This window comes from Bufo gargarizans, chromosome 7, assembly GCF_014858855.1.
Source record: "Bufo gargarizans isolate SCDJY-AF-19 chromosome 7, ASM1485885v1, whole genome shotgun sequence".
NCBI lineage: Eukaryota > Metazoa > Chordata > Amphibia > Anura > Bufonidae > Bufo > Bufo gargarizans.
Genome location: NC_058086.1, coordinates 47,282,232 through 47,305,136, shown reverse-complemented (window position 1 = coordinate 47,305,136; position 22,905 = coordinate 47,282,232). Strand labels below are relative to the sequence as shown.

The 22,905-nt window shown below is 43.3% G+C and overlaps 1 protein-coding gene across 1 annotated transcript; it reads right to left on the bottom strand.

The window, feature by feature from the left end:
* Positions 1–5,021: 5,021 nt before the first annotated feature.
* Positions 5,022–21,877, bottom strand: LOC122943896 (E3 ubiquitin-protein ligase RNF170-like). Its single transcript, XM_044301995.1, has 6 exons — positions 21,751–21,877; positions 16,087–16,162; positions 15,894–16,002; positions 10,949–11,022; positions 9,688–9,801; positions 5,022–5,874 (listed from the first exon to the last, which is right to left on the bottom strand). Exons 1-6 carry the CDS (start codon positions 21,786–21,788, stop codon positions 5,569–5,571), a joined length of 717 nt encoding a protein of 238 aa, XP_044157930.1. The 5' UTR covers positions 21,789–21,877; the 3' UTR covers positions 5,022–5,568.
* Between the last annotated feature and the right edge of the window lie 1,028 nt (positions 21,878–22,905).

Genomic DNA, 22,905 nt, shown 5'->3' with positions numbered 1-22,905 from the left:
GTTTATTATCTCTGTACTGTGACATCACTGTGTGTATTATCCCTGTACTGTGACATCACTGTGTTTATTATCTCTGTACTGTGACATCACTGTGTTTATTATTCCTGTACTGTGACATCACTGTGTTTATTATCTCTGTACTGTGACATCACTGTGTGTATTATCCCTGTACTGTGACATCACTGTGTTTAGTATCTCTGTACTGTGACATCACTATGTTTATTATCTCTGTACTGTGACATCGCTGTGTTTATTATCTCTGTACTGTGACATCACTGTGTGTATTATCCCTGTCCTGTGACATCACTGTGTGTATTATCCCTGTCCTGTGACATCACTGTGTTTATTATCCCTGTACTGTGACATCACTGTGTTTATTATCGCTGTACTGTGACATCACTGTGTGTATTATCTCTGTACTGTGACATCACTGTGTTTATTATCCCTGTACTGTGACATCACTGTTTATTATCCCTGTACTGTGACATCACTGTGTGTATTATCCCTGTCCTGTGACATCACTGTGTTTATTATCCCTGTACTGTGACATCACTGTTTATTATCCCTGTACTGTGACATCACTGTGTGTATTATCTCTGTACTGTGACATCACTGTGTTTATTATCCCTGTACTGTGACATCACTGTTTATTATCCCTGTACTGTGACATCACTGTGTGTATTATCTCTGTACTGTGACATCACTGTGTTTATTATCTCTGTACTGTGACATCACTGTGTGTATTATCCCTGTACTGTGACATCACTGTTTATTATCCCTGTACTGTGACATCACTGTGTTTATTATCTCTGTACTGTGACATCACTGTGTTTATTATTCCTGTACTGTGACATCACTGTGTTTATTATCTCTGTACTGTGACATCACTGTGTGTATTATCCCTGTACTGTGACATCACTGTGTTTAGTATCTCTGTACTGTGACATCACTATGTTTATTATCTCTGTACTGTGACATCGCTGTGTTTATTATCTCTGTACTGTGACATCACTGTGTGTATTATCCCTGTCCTGTGACATCACTGTGTGTATTATCCCTGTCCTGTGACATCACTGTGTTTATTATCCCTGTACTGTGACATCACTGTGTTTATTATCGCTGTACTGTGACATCACTGTGTGTATTATCTCTGTACTGTGACATCACTGTGTTTATTATCTCTGTACTGTGACATCACTGTGTTTATTATCGCTGTACTATGACATCACTGTGTTTATTATCGCTGTACTGTGACATCACTGTGTTTATTATCCCTGTATTGTGACATCACTGTGCTTATTATCCATGTACTGTGACATCACTGTGTGTATTATCCTGTACTATGACATCACTGTGTTTATTACTTCTGTATTTATTATCCCTGTATTGTGACATCACTGTGTGAATTGTCCTTGTGCATAAGTTAGACCAAAATAATCATAGGCTTTTAAAGGTGATCATAGTGGATGGGGTCTCATCGTAAGTTTTACTATTGGGCCCTATAGTTACATGTTATGCCCCTGAAAGCAATAATTTGCCATGTGAATTTTCCTCTGCAGTTGGCATCTGATGCCACTGCTTTATTTAGTAGGTTTCTGAATAATGAATTATAAGCCATACAAACATGCACTGGGTGATGACTGCAGATGACACTGCCCTGAGCATTCTGATGATATCACTGGATCTCCCCCAGACTGCTTCCTATAGTGAGAGGATGATGAGAGTCTCTTGTCAACCCATCCTCGTTGCTCCTCCACTGAGGTGGAGAATACAGTCTGCCTGTGACATGCGGGTGCTGCTGCACATAGCACAGCTGGCAGCCTCTCCTGACCCTGTGTGACACCTGGGTGCCATGGCATACGTAGTTCCATCAGCATACAGTGACTTCTGCAGCGATGGTGGACAAAAGCTAGATTGTTCTCTTCTAATAAGCAATTTGGGGGCAGCAGAAGAACCGCAGCAGAACACTTATAATGCGAGCGAGGTTCGGGAGAAATGGGAATGATTTCATCCAGTGTCGGACTGGGGTACCTAGGGCCCACCAGTAAAATTTATTTTGGGGGCCCTACGGATACATTCAAATCTAATAAACAATCTAACAAGTTTTTTATATGAACATAGGCTGGTTGAGGTGCTGTACATTGAATATATGTATGAAATCCAGTAAGTCTACTGTGTTATATGCCATTTGTGCAGGGGGTGGGAGACTAGGGGCCCACTTTGCTCAGGGGCCCACCGGGGAATTCCCCTGTACCCCTGTGGGCCAGTCCGAGCCTGATTTCATCTGCTGATATTTCATCTCTTATCTTGTAAAAGTTGCATCTTAGGGAAGATTTGGGAAGAAGTGAATCCACATGTCACATCATCCTGGTACATATGAGCCATCAGCATGCCTTCTATGAAGGGGAAAGCCTCTGATGCAGAACAGATGTGACCGTACAGTGGACATATAGCTTCCATATGCTGACATCGCATGTGCACAGCCGCCAGGGAAGAAGCTATCACCCGTGATTAACGCTTTCTGAGCCTGTAATCCGTCCTTTCCATTCCCATACTGTTTCTGGATGAGATTGCCGTGTGGTTCACCCAGGACGGAGCAATCTGGGCATGTGTGCTGCTCTCTTAAAGGAGTTCTAGCCGGATAAAGGATAGGCCATAAATGTCCCCTAGGTGTAGGTCCCACCTCTGGAACCTGCTGCTATCTCCCTGTGCGCTGCAGGGAATGAACATGCATACCTCTCTCCATTCACTGCCATGCTATGGGCATTTATTGCAGTGCCACATGCTTCACTGATGTCATTGATTCAGGGGTACCACTTGGGGTCAGTTCCCTGCTTCAGCTTTAGACCACATACTTCTTGTGATCACCATTTTCTGCCTTCCTCATAGGCTGATAGGTGCCTGCGGTTATGGCGGCTGCGTGTGTGTGCCCGGCTTTTGTTTCACACATTGGGAAGGAAGAGGAAAAGAGCTGGAAGTCCTCAGGCTCTGTGCACTCTCGCTGCCCTCTGTTATGTGTGGATGTCATCGGCAGCGGTCAACAAACAGCAGGTGTCTCTTCCTTTTGTACTAGATTAGAATGTGGACAGGATTTCCAGCCGTAGAGGGTCCCACGGGGAGGTCATGGGGTAAAGAATACCAAAAGTACAACTGGTGGATATGGAGTAGAGGAGTTCACATAACAACTGCTCGGGGGCTCATCTGGGACCTGCACAGGGACTTGTCTCCTGCACAGAAGATGTGGCGGTGTAATGGGTGAGGCCCACCGCCACCAGCAATCGAGGAGCGGATTATTATGAGCAGCAGGTATTGCACCGTGCAATTACAGAAACATTCAAAGGGTTGACATTTTGAAACAAAATGTTGCCAAAACTTGTTTTGATTTTAATTTAAGTGTAAAAAGAAATGATAAACTGTTGCGCTTCTCACACTGGCCACTAGGGGGACACACCATAAAATGTCTAGTTCAGGAATCAGCAGCCTCCGGCACTCCAGGTGTTGTGAAACTACATCTCCCATCATACACACTTGCATGGCTGTTCTATGAACTCCCACAGAAGTGAAAGGAGAATGATGGGACTTGTAGTTTCACAATAGCTTGAGTGCCGAAATTTGCTGATCCCTGGCCTAGTTGATTCGGCGCTTTTTTTCTTGTCAGAAAGATCGTCCGATTATCACAGTGGAGGGGCTAACTGACGGGTCCATTGTACTGCTGGAGACTAGATAGGCAGGATTATACCGCTAATAAGGTGAATGTCTCACTGTGCAGGTGCAGCTCTTACAATAGAAATCAATACTTCATGAATTTACCAAAAACACATTTTCCTTTTTTTCCCCATGCATAAATGATATTTGACCTTTGCTACTATATTATTACTCCAATGCATCTACAATAAAAATGAAGCAGTACTGCAAACAGTCTTAAAGGGGTTGTCCCATGATTAATGTAAAAAAATCAGACCATATAGTACATGACAGTCTCTTTCTAACACAGCTAGGACCAGCCCTGTACCTCACATGGATCCAGAGATCTCCCCATTTGTTGCTCTACTAGATTTTTAACAAGCTGGCAGCTCAGGGGGCGTGTCTTTCCTGCTGCAGCTCAGGGGGCGTGTCTTTCCTGCTGCAGCTCAGGGGGCGTGTCTTTCCTGCTGCAGCTCAGGGGCGTGTCTTTCCTGCTGCAGCTCAGGGGGCGTGTCTTTCCTGCTGCAGCTCAGGGGGCGTGTCTTTTCTGCTGCAGCTCAGGGGGCGTGTCTTTCCTGCTGCAGCTCAGGGGGCGTGTCTTTTCTGCTGCAGCTCAGGGGGCGTGTCTTTTCTGCTGCAGCTCAGGGGCGTGTCTTTTCTGCTGCAGCTCAGGGGGCGTGTCTTTTCTGCTGCAGCTCAGGGGGGGCGTGTCTTTTCTGCTGCAGCTCAGGGGGGCGTGTATTTTCTGCTGCAGCTCAGGGGGCGTGTCTTTTCTGCTGCAGCTCAGGGGGCTTGTCTTTTCTGCTGCAGCTCAGGGGGCGTATCCATGCTCTTCCTATTACAGCTCAGGAGGCAGTTGAAGGATGAAACTGAGCATGTGCTACCATCTCAGTGAGCAGGACAAAGAAATAAGAAAAAAATTAAACAGCAGATGGCGCTATATAGATAGATTTTACTGAATATCTGATTGGCTATGCTAAATTTTTAATTACATGCAATAAAAAAAACTATTCAGATTAAGGTGATGGTTTGAAAACAGTAGAATATTTTTTGTGGGACAACCCCTTTAATTAAAAATGTTTACAGCTGCAATGCAGACCTAAGTGTCTCCATGGTTACAGACCACAAACAAACCCTGTGTAGTCTGATCCTGCAGCCATGAGTTACTTCACTTCCTCTGCCTCCTCTATTATCAGGATCAGCCTACACCTTCGTTTGTTTGTAGTCTGTAACCATGGAGACACATAGGTATGCATAGGAGCTGTATACATGAAACACTAAGAGATCTTGGTAGGAATATACAGTAGTGGTTACCATCAGACGGAATACAGATGAAAAAATTTATATTTGCAACATTTTATTGCAAAAAAAATCCTCAGTTTGATAATGGAAAATAAATATAGTTACAAATATACATCAATCCTGTAACATAATGCATTCAAGTACAAGGGGGAGAAGAAGACGTCATATTTACAGAATCCCCATTCTTCTAATGTTACAAATACAATTACAACCTCACATATGAAACAATACATCCTAGAAGATGTTATTTAAAGGGCCAATACATCTGAGGTCAGCAGCTTATAACACTACAGCTGCATTATAAAGGTCTCTGCATTGGTACAGGTCAGGAGTCACCCCATTGACGTACCCAACAGTCACTGCCTTGTCATGGCTGATTAAAGGGAACCATAGAAAAACTTAAAGTATACCGTCCCTTTAAGTCTACATATGTAGAAATGGCCTGAAGTCCCAGTGATCTCTGGGTGCTGAGGTTGAGAGCAGCTTGAATCCAATACTTATCTCCATTCGGTTCTAGTATTTGTCATGGAAGGTCATGTAACATCCGTGTAGAGTACAATCACAGCTACGTCGATGGATCCCTCAGGACTCGGACATGATGCTCTGTGTGGCCGTGTGAACCATGGTCATCCCCTCCGACCGCAACTGCGGTAAGATGTTGATCATGCAGATGAGGAGAAGAAAGATCACGACAAGGTCGTCAATGATGCTGAGGACACCGCAGAGGGGATCGGGGATGACGACGAATGGTGAAGACAAACACATGATGGCGCCAAACAGGCACACGACTATCCTGAGACAGAAGATCCACACAAGTCCACCCATGGTGAAGATCCTCCTTAGAGCCAGGTGTAAAAGTGATGGCAGGTCATATAGGTAGTCAGTGAGCTGCAAGAAAAAGGACAAAAGATGAAATGAGCCTCAATGAGTCTACTACATCCAGGACTGTGTGGCGGTCGGAGCCAGGTGTGCCATGTTTACCACCATGTGGCAGAATAGTCGCAGCGCTGGAACGTCTGTCTTACGTGTGGCATAAATAGCATGACTGTAAAATAAGCAGAATCTACAGGGGAATAGATTTTGCTTAAAATCATAAGTCATACAGAGGCCCAGTAGGTATAGGGGCCCATTCTCACCTCAATGTCTTGATTGCATGTAATGGACTGAACGGTTACATTTTCATATTTTACAATCACTAAAGGGGTCTTCTCACATCAGCAAATGGCATTTATCATGTAGAGAAAGCTAAGGCTACTTTCACACTTGCGGCAGAGAGATCCGGCAAGCAGTGCCGTCGCCGGAACTGCCTGCCGGATCAGGCAAAATGTATGCTAACTGATGGCATTAGTAAGACTGATCAGGATCCTGATCAGTCTTAAAAATGCCTGATCAGTCAAAAAAATGCATTGAAATACCGGATCCGTGCATTGAAATAACGGATCCGGCATTTATTTTTTTCACCTTTTTTTCAGTCTGCGCATGTGCATAACGGAACGCCGGATCCGGCATTTCGGTATTCTGAACGCCGGATCCGGCACTAATACATCCCTATGGGAAAAAATGCCGGATCCGGCGTTCAGGCAAGTCTTCAGTTTTTTTCGCCGGAGATAAAACCGTAGCACGCTGCGGTTTTCTCTTTTGCCTGATCAGTCAAAACAACTGAACTGAAGACATCCTGAACGGATTAGGCCTCTTTCACACTTGCGTTGTCCGGATCCGGCGTGTACTCCACTTGCCGGAATTACACGCCGGATCCGGAAAAACGCGAGTGAACTGAAAGCATTTGAAGACGGATCCGTCTTCAAAATGCGTTCAGTGTTACTATGGCAGCCAGGACGCTATTAAAGTCCTGGTTGCCATAGTAGGAGCGGGGAGCGGGGGAGCGGTATACTTACCGTCCGTGCGGCTCCCGGGGCGCTCCAGAATGACGTCAGAGCGCACCATGCGCATGGATGACGTGCCATGCGATCACGTCATCCAGCCTGGGGCGCCCTGACGTCACTCTGGAGCGCCCCGGGAGCCGCACGGACGGTAAGTATGCTGCTCCCCCGCTCCCCGCTACACTTTACCATGGCCGCCAGGACTTTAGCGTCCCGGCAGCCATGGTAACCATTCAGAAAAAGGTAAACGTCGGATCCAGCAATGCGCCGAAACGACGTTTAGCTTAAGGCCGGATCCGGATCAATGCCTTTCAATGGGCATTAATTCCGGATCCGGCCTTGCGGCAAGTCTTTAGGATTTTTGGCCGCAGCAAAAAGCGCAGCATGCTGCAGTATTTTCTCCGGCCAAAAAACGTTCCGTTCCGGAACTGAAGACATCCTGATGCATCCTGAACAGATTTCTCTCCATTCAGAATGCATGGGGATAATCCTGATCAGGATTCTTCCGGCATAGAGCCCCGACGACGGAACTCTATGCCGGAAGACAAGAACGCAGGTGTGAAAGAGCCCTGACTCTCCATTCAGAATGCATGGGGATAAAACTGATTAGTTATTTTCCGGTATAGAGCCCCTGTGACGGAACTCTATGCCGGAAAAGAAAAACGCAACTGTGAAAGTAGCCTAATACAAGGCCCTTTCTAATGTATGGTGATTCTCCATATTGCTTCCTTTGCTGGCTGGATTCAGTTTTACATCACATTATACACTGCTTGCTTCCATGGTTACAGACCACCCTACATTCCATCAGCGGTGGTCGTGCTTGCAACATATAAGTGGCGGCCTCTCTGATGGCTGGGACCGAGGGAGTGCACATGGGCCGGCACTTTTTTCTATAATGTGCAAGCACAACCACCGCTAATGGATTGCAGTGTGGTTGTACCCATGGAAACGAGCAGTTTATAATGTGATGGAAAACTGAATCCAGACAGCAAAGGAGGCAATATGGAGAATCACCATACATTAGGAAGTGCCCACATAATAAATGCTATTGGCTGAAGTGAGACAAACCCTTTGAGGGATTGTAAGGAAGACATAAGGGGGAGCTCTACACTGAGTTTGTGAGAGCAAGGGCCTGGCCTTTATAATACTCTGGCACAGGGGCGCTCTGCTGTGTGTATTCACCTCTGACAGATATTGGGGGTCATTTATTAACCTGAAATACGCCTATATTAGGAGTATTTCAGGCGCAGATTGCGGCGCAACGGTTAGTCTTAGCGACTTCACCCTGTTCATGTCAGGTCTAAAAAAGTGGGCCAGGAAGGGACAGGCTGGGTGGCCCATCTCATTCATCATTTTCTAAGTGTAGGAAATGGTTTAAATGTAAGACAGTTCGGAAGCTGGCCGGCATTCAGAAGTGGTGCTGGATGCGCTGAAGTTATAACTTTGGCGATCCACTGCCAGCGATGGGACTTTATTAAGACCGGCGTCTAAGACTACGTTATAACATGATCAGTGTGAGTGGCAGTGTTATTACTATGCATGTAGGATTGTTACATTGTATACAGTGTTGTTATATTGTATGTAGAATTTTTACACTGCATGCAGAATTTGCACATTGTGCAGTCAGACATTTCCTGGTGCTGTTTTACAACAGCTTAAAGGTCACTTTCAACGAGAAGCATCAATCTCTTTAGACATCCTGACCAGACCCCTTCTACTTTAGAAGCCACTGATCCACAAGAGCTGACTGTGGCCCTCACCATCTTAGCTGCACAATGATATAGACTGATGATGAACAATCCTTTATACAGATCCCATACAGTGTTTTGGATCTATTTGCATATAAGGTGAGCATGAAGTGTAAACTTAAAAGAAAACCAATGCCAGGGTATTTCTATAAAGCATTTATAGAAATACCCTGGCATTGGTTTTCTTTTAAGTTTACACTTCATGCTCACCTTATATGCAAATAGATCCAAAACTCTGTGCAGATTAATCTCATGATATATCGGTATAGGGGACAGATCACCTGCTTCTCTTTACACAACCATTGTTAATTAATGAAACTGTAGCTGCCTGCAGTCGACACTAGGGGGAGCTCACAGCCTACAAATCTGTACAGCTCCCATTGAACCCAATGGTAGATCCATCTCCAGGAAACTTCTGAGCTCCCCCTAGAGGTGGCTGCAGGCAGATAGAATGTTATCCTGTACAGACATAGCAATTGTTAACTGGACTATTTAAATACATAATTGCAGCAAAATGTAACTTTACTTTCAAGCACTTTTGTGTTAAAAGCTAATTTAGAGATTGTTGAATGTGTATAAAGAGAGAGTTCACATCACCGTTTTGTGTTCCGTTACAACTTTCCATTATTTGTTTATTTTTTTTCAAAATAATGGAAAAGAACGGCTCAAATGCCATTCATTTCAATGGTGGAGAAAAAGTGTCTGTATTTTTCTGTTAGAGCCCTTACCATCATTTATAACGGAAACAAAAATCTTGTTTACAAGACTTCTTTTCCGTTTCAAATAACGGATCCATGACAGGAATAGCTAAAACGGATGTCAAATGTGCATAACGGATGCACAGGATCCATTTTTCTGATCCATCAGAAGAACAGAAACATAATGGTGATGTGAACGCCCCCTAACCTGCTAGGTGTCAAGTTAACATGTGCTACATCTGTAACTCTGTGCAGAGATTTGCACCCCTGTAATAGTATCTTATGCAATTTTTCTGCAAAGAACGTTAAATGAATTTACATAAAAACATAGACATCATTTAATGATATACAGTGTGTATGGAGTCGTATACTCACAGGTCGCGGTTTTCCGGAGAAGCGATTGTTGTATCGTCTGATGTCTTGTATGACGGCTCTGCTTGTCTGGCTGTGCTGCTGAGCATCACAAATATCACTGTGGAGCATGTGCACCTATAGGAGGAAGGCAGCGACGTCCTGTTAGAACAGGTGCTGAGTGCGGTGCACAATGCAGGGTGGTCTCTGAAGGTAATTCTAGTCTATGGTCTATGGTGGGCCTGGCCAGAAAGCGGAGCCCTAGTCCATATTTAGGAAGGTGGGCAATCTGAATCACAAATCGATTCTGTACGGTTTAGAACCGGAGGAGAACATAAGGATGTTTATAGGAGGGGGCGCTGAGTCATGCAGATATACTACTCTTGGGGGGAAATTCATTAAGTAAAGTGGTCCAGAAATCTGGCTCAAATTGCATTTAAAAAAAAACATTGTGCTAGATTTGTGATGTGTTTTCTAGACACTTTTCACCTTATGGCCTCATGCACACGACCGTTTTTCGGGTCCACATCCGAGCCGCAGTTTTTACGGCTCGGGTGCGGACCCATTCACTTCAATGGGGCCACAAAAGATGCTGTCCGCATCTGTTGCTCCATTCCGAGGCCCCGCAAAAAAATAAAATATAGCTTCTCCTATTCTTGTCCATTTTGCGGACAATGTCTACAATGGGCCACCCGTTCTGTTCCGCAAATTGCGGAAGGCACACGGACGGCTTCCGTTTTTTGCGGATCCACAAAAAACAGCACGGTCGTGTGCATGAGGCCTATCATTGAGCATTTTTGCTGACCTTATTATTAATCAAAAATGCATTGTATTTTATATCTTTACTGCTTTGATCTGACACAGGACGTTAAAGGGGCCTAATTCTTAAATGTTTGGGATTATCAACTGGATACATACATAGATACATAGAAACTACATATTGGATATTAGGTGAACATAACCTTAGAGAAGCGATGCCCAACCTGTGGCCCTCCAGCTATTGCCAAAAAAAATCATGCCCGGACAACCTACAGCTGTCAGAGCATGCTGGGAGTTGTAGTTTTGCAACAGATAGAGTGCAGCAGGTTCGGCATCCCTGTCTTAGAGGATCTTAAATAAGTCAGCCCAATAAAAATACTAACATCAAATGGGTTTTTAAATAATAGATTGTGTCTACTACTTATTTTGTAGTTGTGTGCTGGATTATCAGACGTTCTACACTATTGGATACTCTTATTTTACAGGAATTTTACTGTAAGTTCAACATCATTGACTTAAATGATACCTTTTGTCTGCAGAGGGGACAACTGATGGCTCCCAACCAGGGGTCGTGGTTCCAGTACTCAATGAGACAGGGACCTAATGGATAAGGAATAATAGAGATCACAACTCCTGGAACTATTAAAATTACAACGAAAACCAAATAATAAATCATGCATTCACATTCATGCACTGCCTTCAACGTCACTGGTCGTCATGTTTGTAGGGAGTACAGATCCCTAATTTATCACCAAAATTAAAATCTGGTCAGGCCATGATGGGAGTTATGGTTTCACAATAGCTGGGGAGCCACAGATTGTAGTATATCCAAGGCAGGGTGCTGACCAGTCCTGTGTGGAGACTTATTGGCAATGCTCCATGGAAAACGAATATGCAAAGAGTCTGTATCGCGTGGCCACCGTTACTAAATATGGATGATAACGCCCAGTATTATATGCGATGGTGGTAAATGAACCGGCAGAATCTGTGCAAAATGTATCTGATGAGTAATGTCAGTGTGGTCATGTATATTTTTCCCAAACTGGACTACCCCTTTAAGTTGTTCACTGGACAGTGGATATGGAAGAATCTGTGCAGAATTTTAAGGGTTAATGCGTACGGCACCCCCTCCCCCACAGTGCAGGTGCTTGCATGTATCACTGAGAGCTGTCCTGATAATTGCACTGAACACATGAATACATATTTGTGCTCGGGGTTTCCGGTCGGTTTCCTGGACATATGTTTTAGGATGAATGTGAAAATGAAAGGGCAGCTGAGCAGGAATTAGAACAAATTGCTTCAGACGTTTCCTGCTCACGATTTGTGACCGTTTTTGAAGGTATACAATGACTTATTCCCTTGGCCGAGTGCCCGTCCCTGTCATGGGCAGCATGGCATTGTTTGTTGTAACGAGGCGGCGGTGCGCCAGACCCCGGGCATTTCCTGAGGATGGCGGTCCAGCTGGCTCCGGCATCGAGCAGGCAAATAAACATAAAAAACCCATTTTATGAACTCTCTCTGAAGCCACTTCCTTCAGTGCCCAGGCTGTGCGGATCTACCCCGTACACACGGTGCATAGCCCTAAGAGCTAGCAATCAGTTACCGAACACATGACAAGGACAATTATTATGTTCTTTCACAACAAAACAAAAATGTTATGTAATAATGTAATAAAAGATTTGAAAGAAACATTGCTGATGCTACACCTCATAGTGCACTTGTTATACAGCTGTCACACCGGGGCACAGGCAGCAAAGGGTTAAAAGGGATCTGATCCTATAAATGCATCCAATTAAACATAAGAAGTAACTTTGTAACTGGCCTCTACTATATTATCTATCTACCTGTCTACCTATCGATCTATGTCACGTATCTCGACATATGCTATTTGGGCTCTTTTAAAATACCACGGGTACACAGATACTTATATTTCAAATCGCTCCATACTCCATATACTCCTATATACTCCAGAGCTGCACTCACTATTCTGCTGGTGCAGTCACTGTGTACATACGTTACTTATCCTGTACTGACCCTGAGTTACATCCTGTATTATACCCCAGAGCTGCACTCACTATTCTGCTGGTGCAGTCACTGTGTACATACATTACTTATCCTGTACTGATCCTGAGTTACATCCTTTATTATACTGCAGAGCTGCACTCACTATTCTGCTGGTGCAGTCACTGTGTACATACATTACTTATCCTGTACTGACCCTGAGTTACATCCTGTATTATACTCCAGAGCTGCACTCACTATTCTGCTGGTGCAGTCACTGTGTACATACATTACTTATCCTGTACTGATCCTGAGTTACATCCTGTATTATACTCCAGAGCTGCACTCACTATTCTGCTGGTGCAGTCACTGTGTACATACATTACTTATCCTGTACTGATCCCGAGTTACATCCTGTATTATACTCCAGAGCTGCACTCACTATTCTGCTGGTGGAGTCACGGTGTACATACATTACTTATCCTGTACTGATCCTGAGTTACATCCTGTATTATACCCCAGAGCTGCACTCACTATTCTGCTGGTGCAGTCACTGTGTACATACATTACTTATCCTGTACTGATCCTGAGTTACATCCTGTATTATACTCCAGAGCTGCACTCACTATTCTGCTGGTGCAGTCACTATGTACATACATTACTTATCCTGTACTGATCCGGAGTTACATCCTGTATTATACCCCAGAGCTGCACTCACTATTCTGCTGGTGCAGTCACTGTGTACATACATTACTTATCCTGTACTGATCCCGAGTTACATCCTGTATTATACTCCAGAGCTGCACTCACTATTCTGCTGGTGGAGTCACGGTGTACATACATTACTTATCCTGTACTGATCCTGAGTTACATCCTGTATTATACCCCAGAGCTGCACTCACTATTCTGCTGGTGCAGTCACTGTGTACATACATTACTTATCCTGTACTGATCCTGAGTTACATCCTGTATTATACTCCAGAGCTGCACTCACTATTCTGCTGGTGCAGTCACTATGTACATACATTACTTATCCTGTACTGATCCGGAGTTACATCCTGTATTATACCCCAGAGCTGCACTCACTATTCTGCTGGTGCAGTCACTGTGTACATACATGACTGTCTTTTCTGATTAGGAATGTACTATAAGATGATGCAACCCTTCATGTTGATGATGTTAGCACATTGACTGCACAGTCCATTTAAACATTTGCACAGAATTTGCTCAGAACTGACATTAGTAACTGATGTTGTAATTCAAGGAAGTTTCTAAATCCCTGTGTCGAGGGCATTATGGGCAGCAGGTCGTGTTTACCTACGGGGCATTTACACTCAAATAGAAGATCCCTGCTCTGATCTGTTCCTTTACATCCCTGTCAATGCCCAGTATGCCCATGTGTGCCTATACTGGGAAGAATGGGTACCACAATAGTCCAGTCTGGGGCCCCTGATCTCTAAATCCCAGTGATCTCAGTGCACACTCCGTCCTCCCTTGTCTTTATAATTAAAGGGGTTTTCTGGGATTTGTATACTGATCAGTATCTGATCGGTGGGAGTCCGAAACCTGGGACCCGCAGCCTTCGCTCAGATTTTCCTAGGTCCGGTGATGACACATTCATCAATCACATGGCCTAGGAGCAGCTCAGCCCTATTCAAGTGAATGGGGCCGAGTGCAATACCAAGTGCAGCCACTATACAATGTAGGGCGCTGTGCTTGGTGAGCTGCGAGAAGGCAGCAGGGCTCAGAGGACAGGAGTCCCAAGTGTTTGACCCTCACCGATCAATCATAGGTCATCAGTAAAAATAAAAATCTGTGAAAACTCTTTTAAGAACCTCAGAGATGAATTGTGTTCTCTATGTCACATTTTTATGAGGCGCTAAGAGCAGGACTTGAGAGGCGGCCGTTAGTCTTCCATTAATCGCATTGTGGAGAACACATGGGTCTATCTTTGATTTGCCACCATTTCTATCCACAAAAGCAAAAAACTACCAGCTGAGGATGATCCCAGTCAGTCGCTGCCGCCCTGATGGAGCGCAGTGTTTGTTGTGACTGGTTGTCACTGCTTTGCCAGTTGTCACCACCCTGCATGTCTCTGCAGGCGGAGGGGGTGGACAGGTCAGGGGAGCATGACCATTGGCTTAAAGACGATCTTGCACAATGTTTGCATTGGGATTTTTTTTATTTATTTTCACTTTTTGACTTTTTGAAAGATTGCATTTTGTGTTAGCCAACTGCATGAAAAAGAGTGGAGCGCCCCCCCCCCCAAGACAATTTCTTAACCTAATCCCTTTGCCACAAAGAAAGTGCTCATTGCCCATGGCCCTTCCGCTGCCCCCCTCTTGCCCCTACCAGGTGCTACCTGGCCTCATTAGTGGTGCGCGCCTGCTTCTTCTTCAGGCAAGAAAACAGTGTTGTTTTTTCATCTAGTGGCCACTAGGTGGAGCTCAGTGCAACGGAACCAATGGTAAGTATAGAAATTCCTTTGCACTGAGCTCCCTCTAGTGGCCAACAGCTTTATAATAGAAGAGAAGCCAATTTAGGCTACTTTCACACTCGCGTTTTGGCTTTCCGTTTGTGAGATCCGTTCAGGGCTCTCACAAGCGGTCCAAAACGGATCAGTTTTGCCCTAATGCAAAAAATTTTAATACATTTTTTTTCCACTTAAAAGAAAAATGTAAATTCGTCAGAGAACTGGGACATTGCCGCTTGGATTCTGCATTGCCTGGGAGTGATTGACACACGCAGGTTTTGCTATGGGCCCCTGTGAACTCTGTGTAAGCCCCTGGCTTCCAGACACCAGAAGAAAAGGATTGGCCATGTTAAAATCCAACTACTGACACTTGCCACTAAGAGAGAGAGAGAGAGAGAGAGTCTATCTAGGTACCACCCAAGCATCCCACAGATTGGGTGGCTTCTCCAGAAGGCGAAGGCAAGTGGTTTCAAGGAAAAAGGTAAGGAGCCTGACGCCCACAATCCGCTCCTAGGTCACAGTGAGGGTCCCATACGGACACTGCACCCAAATCCCTGTGACAATGTTGACCTGGAGCGACTGGATTTCACTTGTATCCGTCATGTACACCAGGATTTCAGATTAAACCCGCCCGTCACTAAATGACACTACGTGTCGCACAATACTGGCCTGCGGTACAAAACTGTAATTGGCCACCAAATGGTATTTTATCATTTAGCCTAATACCCTCCCCCCCCTTACTCTGTAAATGTAAAAAGGGCCACGACCCTGAAGCAGCGGTGACTGTTTCTGTAAAAGTGAATCATTACTTTGATAGGTGACAGCATTTTTATTGATTCTGCTGTAACTAGGGGTTTGGTTTTAATTTTGCCAATAATCCGCCGTTCAGTGATCCGATAATTGCGCCACGTTAAAGTTTATTGTCTTTCAGCCCAGTTTAATGACAAGGGACGATGCAAATAAAGAGGTCGGATGACTTCACGAGAGCCTGACTCACCGCAGAATAAATGGCCGCAATTGGTCTCCACTGGGGATGTCGCGGTCTGAAGACACACCGGGCAGTTCAGGTCATTGTGGAAGCGAGACTGGCGGCTTTTATGCGTCTCCTGAAAAATTCATTTATTTATTTATTTATATAACTAGTAACCATGAAAGTGCTGTAAACTGGAAATAGGTTACTGAACACTCACTTTGTAGGCTGCTTGGGGGAATGCTTCACTGCTGCTTCTTTGGGGGCTCATCTCTGGTTTGTCCATTGTACAACACCTGAGAACAGAATAATAATTAAAAACATTGAGTATATTATAATATGTAATAATAAAAATCTAAATAATAGATGCGCATGGAGAGCAAAAATAGTGTTAGTAAGAAGAGTAATAATAATAATAGTAAATAAGCAGCTGAAGGGCAAATACAATAAAGATTTAAAAAAAAAACCTAAATAATAATAATAAACAGATGGAGAGCAAATATATCAATGATACAAATGCTAAATAATAATCATAAGCAGATTGAGGGCAAATGCAGTAATGCTAAAAATATTAATATTATAATAAATAAGCAGCTGGAAGACAAATACATCAATGATAAAAATACTAATTATTAACAAGAAGAGGATGAAGATGAAGTAAGCAGCTGAAGTTCAAATACAGAAAGGATAAAATATACTAATTAATACAAATAAAATTAATATATAAGCAGGACCAGATTTGGCATTTCTGTGGCAATCGCAACACTAATCTCCGTCCTCATCAAAATTTTAATCTCCGCCCCATAAACTCCCCCTGGGCCCCTGTGCAGCTGAATAGGTCAGCAGGGGGCCCCCTGATCTCTGGGGCTCCAAGTATTTGCTTGGGTTGTGTGGTTGTAAAGGTTGCCTCACTAAATAACACAAATGATGATAAATCAAAACTGATAATTATATAATAATAATAATATTGGGCATGCTCACTGTGTCAGATTTCAACATTGCACATTGGACACATATTTTACTGCAAGATTCAGAGCTTAAAGGGAACCTGTCACCGGGATTTTGGGTATAGAGCTGAGGACATGGGCTGTTAGATGGCCGCTAGCACATCCGCAATACCCAGTCCCCATAGCTCTGTGTGCTTTTATTGTGTAAAAAAACCAACGATTTGATACATATGCAAATTACCCCGAGATGTGTCCTGTCCCGGAGATGAGTCCAGCGTGAAGGAGCCCAGCACCGCCCCGCATCCTCAGAATCTCCTCCTTGCTCCCCGACATCAGAAAGCTAAAGCGCCGTTATCTCGCGATGCGCGAGCTAGTGCATGCACAGTGTCCTCATAGTGTTCCTTCCCTGTGCTGGCATCAGCCTCAGGGAACGAACTGCGCATGCGCTAGCTCACGCATTGCGAGATTACGGCGCTCTAGCTTTCTGATGTCGGGGAGCAAGGAGGAGATTCTGAGGATGCTGGGCGGTGCTGGGCTCCTTCACGCTGGACTCATCTCCGGGACAGGACACATCTCAGGGTAATTTGCATATGTATCTTTTTTTTTTTTTTCACAATAAAAGCACACAGAGCTATGGGAACTGGGTATTACGGATGCGCTAGCGGCCATCTAGCAACCCATGTCCTCAGCTCTGTACCCAAAATCCAGGTGACAGGTTCCCTTTAAATACAAGTATTTGTGGCGCAAATGTGCCCCAATTTCGTGCACCATGGATTAGCCCCATTGTCATTCAATGCAGATAAACAGGGTTGGGATTAAAATTTTTAACAACAGGTTCCCTACTCAGCGGCGTCACGACACGTTTACATATACATACACCATATATACCGTATGCAACACACATACACATAAATACACCATATACATGGTACACATACATACAGTAAATACACTATATATACTCCACACACACATACCACCCAACTAAGGAGCTAAACTATCAATGGTCCTGATGAAGGTTCGTTATGGGGCCCTATGGCGGTAGTAGTGAAAAGAATAAAAAAAAGTGATACTACATAAGCAGATGAAGACAAAATATAATTGCAACAATAAAATCAACAATAGTAAAAATGTATAATTTCAAACATTGCCAACAAAAACGTGTGTCCGCGGCTCTGCCATTATGCGCTGTGGTTTTGCGGAGGCGCAGCATTGTGACTGCACTCATTATATGACTACGTTATATTCTAATATTTGTCATTTTTTCCGTTTCATTTGGGCCCGGTTCTCACATGTGACCTTCTATATGTACATACAGTTGCTATGTGCGCTTCTGTATGTTACGTGCTTCCTGTCATATAACGCACTGTTTCCAGCCATCGGTCGCCATCATCTACTTTGCATCCACGTCACAGACGCCTCTTGGGCCTGTACTATGGACGCCATCTTTATTAGATGGGAGTGTTGCTGCGGTTCAAAGGGCTGTGTATACACAGATAGAAGAAAAATGTGAGATAAAAGAAGAAAACTCAGTGACCTACACTGAGATAAAACCAGCGCACGGTGCAGTTTACAAACACTGCTGCCCTCATGCAGCCTCAGCCAACGTGCAGAATGGCAGGTTACCTGCTCCCTCACTGTACTATCGCCTCCGCCCTTATCCGATAGGGACTTACAGCAGTGCTCATCCTGAGCTATCTGGTTCATCAACATATTCACAGCTCTATAGCAATTAAAAAGTCAGGTTGGTGAGATAGAGCAGGAAGGATTGTATCTATACATTTCTGCCCCACATTGCATTTATGAACCAGGAAGCACAGGCTGAACAGAGAGGGTCAGAGAAAGTGTTTTTGAGGTTCATACTTTGGAGCACAGATTCCTTTCATCTGCAATTGGACAGTTCAGATAATCAGGTTATCAAATATTCTGGATTATTAGACATTCAAAAAATTAATTATAAGAGGGGGAAAAAAGGCAAAATAAAAACAGGTGCCGGTATTATAAAAATTTCCAGATCTTGAAAATACATATTTATATTCGCATTATATTACATTATTGCTTTGTACTGTACATTACACTCTGTATTATACTCCGTAGTAGTATTCACAATTCTGCAGGCTTCAGAGCATAAATCTCCAAGCTTTCTTTGCTTGTTCAGTGTCTACACAGAGATTGTTCTGCATCCTGAAAAGTGTTATCTGTATCTGTACACCAGACACTGAACATAAGGAAAACTAAATAAGATAAAGGAGCTCAAGTATAAATGAGATGACTCTGCTTCTCTTTTCTCAGTCTATACAACAAAGCTGACAAGTTCTATGGTCATCTGATTGGAGAAAACTATATTATGTGGAATAAACTAAAAGACCCCCTGCAGTACAGGAGCTCAGCTAAGCTGTTAGTCGGATGTGCTTACACAAGTATAATACAACAGGCTGTTATACAGGATCAGGATAATGTAATGTATGTGACTGCACCAGCAGAATAGTGAGTGCAGCTCTGGAGTATAATACAGGATGTAACTGAGGATCAGTACAGGAGAAGTAATGTATGTACACAGTGACTGCACCAGCAGAATAGTGAGTGCAGCTCTGGAGTATAATGCAGGATGTAACTCAGGATCAGTACAGGATAAGTAATGTAATGTATGTACACAGTGACTGCACCAGCAGAATAGTGAGTGCAGCTCTGGAGTATAATACAGAATGTAACTCAGGATCAGTACAGGAGAAGTAATGTATGTACACAGTGACTGCACCAGCAGAATAGTGAGTGCAGCTCTGGAGTATAATGCAGGATGTAACTCAGGATCAGTACAGGATAAGTAATGTATGTACACAGTGACTGCACCAGCAGAATAGTGAGTGCAGCTCTGGAGTATAATACAGGATGTAACTCAGGATCAGTACAGGATCAGTAATGTATGTACACAGTGACTGCACCAGCAGGATAGTGAGTGCAGCTCTGGAGTATAATACAGGATGTAACTCAGGATCAGTACTGGATAAGTAATGTATGTATACAGTGACTCCACCAGCAGAATAGTGAGTGCAGCTCTGGAGTATAATACAGGATGTAATTCAGGATCAGTACAGGATAAGTAATGTATGTATACAGTGACTCCACCAGCAGAATAATGAGTGCAGCTCTGGAGTATAATACAGGATGTAACTCAGGATCAGTACAGGATAAGTAATGTATGTACAAAGTCACTGCACCAGCAGAATAGTGAGTGCAGCTCTGGAGTATAATACAGGATGTAACTCAGGATCAGTACAGGATAAGTAATGTATGTACACAGTGACTGCACCAGCAGAATAGTGAGTGCAGCTCTGGAGTATAATGTATGATGAAATTCAGGATCAGCAGAAGATAAGTAATGTTGTATATTTAGAGACATAACTTTTTATGTAGAATAATTCTATATATAATCTGTGTTGAAAGTGAATATACACATTCCTATAAGGACATAGAACCTGCACAGATGTCCCCTGGACATGACTTGTAGGTGCTGCTGACAGCTGTTCTTTTGCTCTATGTATACAGAATGCAGGGAAACCATGTAGTCAGATCTTGACTCCTGGTCTCCATGTTATTATCACCTGTAATTAATAGTCTGCGATGCGTCACTTCCCACTAGTGGCCGAGTGGTTTCTGCAGATTGTTATGATAATGGAAAATGATGCAGAACTAAACTGATAGCATGCAGGGCAATAACAATCCGGACCCAGCCATGCTTCATGTTTCTACCGCTCAGTCCTCTCTGCTAATAATATGGAGCTTTCATCAGTGGAGTGCTCCACTATTACAACATACAGAGCTTTCATGTTACAGTGTCAACACTGCCGGGGCCATTGGGGGGGCTGTAATAGCTTATAATTATCCAGTAGTATTCCTCTTTTGGTTATATGTCATTTCATGGGGTCCTACTACTGTTTAAAACAGAGATTTCATTTAAACCTTTTTGACCATTAAAAATATCATGTAAAATCTTATATATGTAGAATTTGTTTGGTTGTTTCTTTTATTAGCCTCTGTGTGAAGATGATATAGAACAGGGATCAGCAACCTGCGGCACTCCAGCTGCTGTGAAACTACAACTCCAAGCATGCACACTTTCTTGTAACTCCCATAGAAGTGAAAGGAGGATTCTGGGAGTTGTAGTTTAAGAACAGCTGGAGTGGCGGAGGTTGCTGATCCCTGGTATAGAAGATAGATAGCCAGACAGAAAGAGACAGATAGACAAACTAATGAGATAGATGATAGATAACGCTACTGATAATGAGATAGACAGACAGATAGATAGTTGATAGATAGACAGACAGATAGATAGATAGATAGATAGATAGATAGAGAGATAGATAGATATGAGATAGATAGATAGATAGATAGATAGTTGATAGATAGATAGTTGATAGATAGATAGATAGATAGATAGATAGATAGTTGATAGATAGATAGTTGATAGATAGATAGATAGATAGATAGTTGATAGATAGATAGATAGATAGATAGATAGATAGATAGATAGTTGATAGATAGATAGTTGATAGATAGATAGATAGATAGTTGATAGATAGATAGATAGATAGATAGTTGATAGATAGATAGATAGATAGATAGATAGATAGATAGTTGATAGATAGATAGTTGATAGATAGATAGATAGATAGATAGATAGTTGATAGATAGATAGATAGATAGATAGATAGATAGTTGATAGATAGATAGATAGTTGATAGATAGATAGATAGTCTATCTATCTATCATTAGATAGAAATCTGGAAAAAAAACTATTTATCCGGACACCAGGAGTCAGTAGGAACTCATTTTCAGTAATCATAACACTAAATAATAACAATAACATTATAATAATAGACATCTTTATATCTGGATTTCAGACTTTTTCTCTATTTTTCAGCTCCGGATCCCCTTACCTGGACTGGACGGGGCTGCAGAAGGTGTGTGGGAGCATGCTGGTATCGCTGGAGGTTTCGCTCGCACGTCTTCGCTGGGCACCAGCTGACAGCGCACTGTTGTAAGTCGGAGTCAGTGCACACAGACCTGCAAGTCACGCAGTTAATGATTAACCCGGTGTCAAGGTTTTTATAATAAGACAGAACCCACAGCGGCCATGCTATGAAATTCATGTGACACCAGAATGCACGAAATACAAGAGGTCATATTTACTAACATTGGCGACGGCTGCGGCAATCCAGTATGTCATCTGAATGCAGTGTGGGCTCTGTTCACACTGCGATCAAGGCGTACAATATTGAATGGAGCTGCCAAATGTATTTACTAAACATATGTTACTGCAAGCCTATATAGTTGCCTATGGCTATAAAAAAATTAACTTTTCCATATAAGGTTTACTGCTTAAAAGAGTTTTTCGGGACTTAACAATTGATGACCAGTCCTCAGGATAGGGGATCAGTATCTCATATGTGGGGGTCTGACTCCCGACACCCCTGCCGATCAGCAATTTGAAGAGGCCACGGTACTCGGGACAAGCGCTGCAGCCTCTTCATCCTATATCACGTACAGCGCCATACATGGTATAGTGGCTGTACTTGGTATTGCAGATCAATCCCATTAAGCTGACCAATAAAAAAAAGTTCAAAATAATTATATTATTATTAATAATAAGAACAAAATATTTATATTCATTCTGATGTGTGGGTGCAGCTTTATCCGTAAATCTTGCCAGAATATTTTGGCAACCAGGAAAAATTCCTTCAGTGATGCGATTACACTCGTCCTAACAAACATTAACCCGGTCACGTTCTTGTCACAAGTATTTTGGTCATATGACTGAGGAGCTCGCTCGCTGCCAAGCTCAGGGCTACGTGGTTTAGCAAGTTAGCAAATATTTCTGGTAAGTCTTGCAGGTGCAGAATACGGTGTCTCATCGAGCCGGAAATCTGCGCCTTCCAGTATTTCCACATCATCCTATCCTGTGAAGGCTAACCTCCAGCAGTAGTAAAACTACAACTCCCAAGATGTGCACTTGCTTGGCTATTCTCAGAACTCCATAGAAATGAATGGAGAATGCTGGGAGTCGTAGTTTCTCCACAGCTGGAATGCCAGAG

Bases quoted from the DNA above. Each gene is read 5' to 3' on its own strand.
- LOC122943896 (XM_044301995.1), bottom strand. From the start codon at position 21,788: ATGCTCCCACACACCTTCTGCAGCCCCGTCCAGTCCAG. The intron at 16,163-21,750 runs GTAAGGGGATCC...TTCTGTTCTCAG, and splicing joins TGCAGCCCCGTCCAGTCCAG to GTGTTGTACAATGGACAAAC. The intron at 9,802-10,948 runs GTATCATTTAAG...TTCCTCCTATAG, and splicing joins GTCCCCTCTGCAGACAAAAG to GTGCACATGCTCCACAGTGA.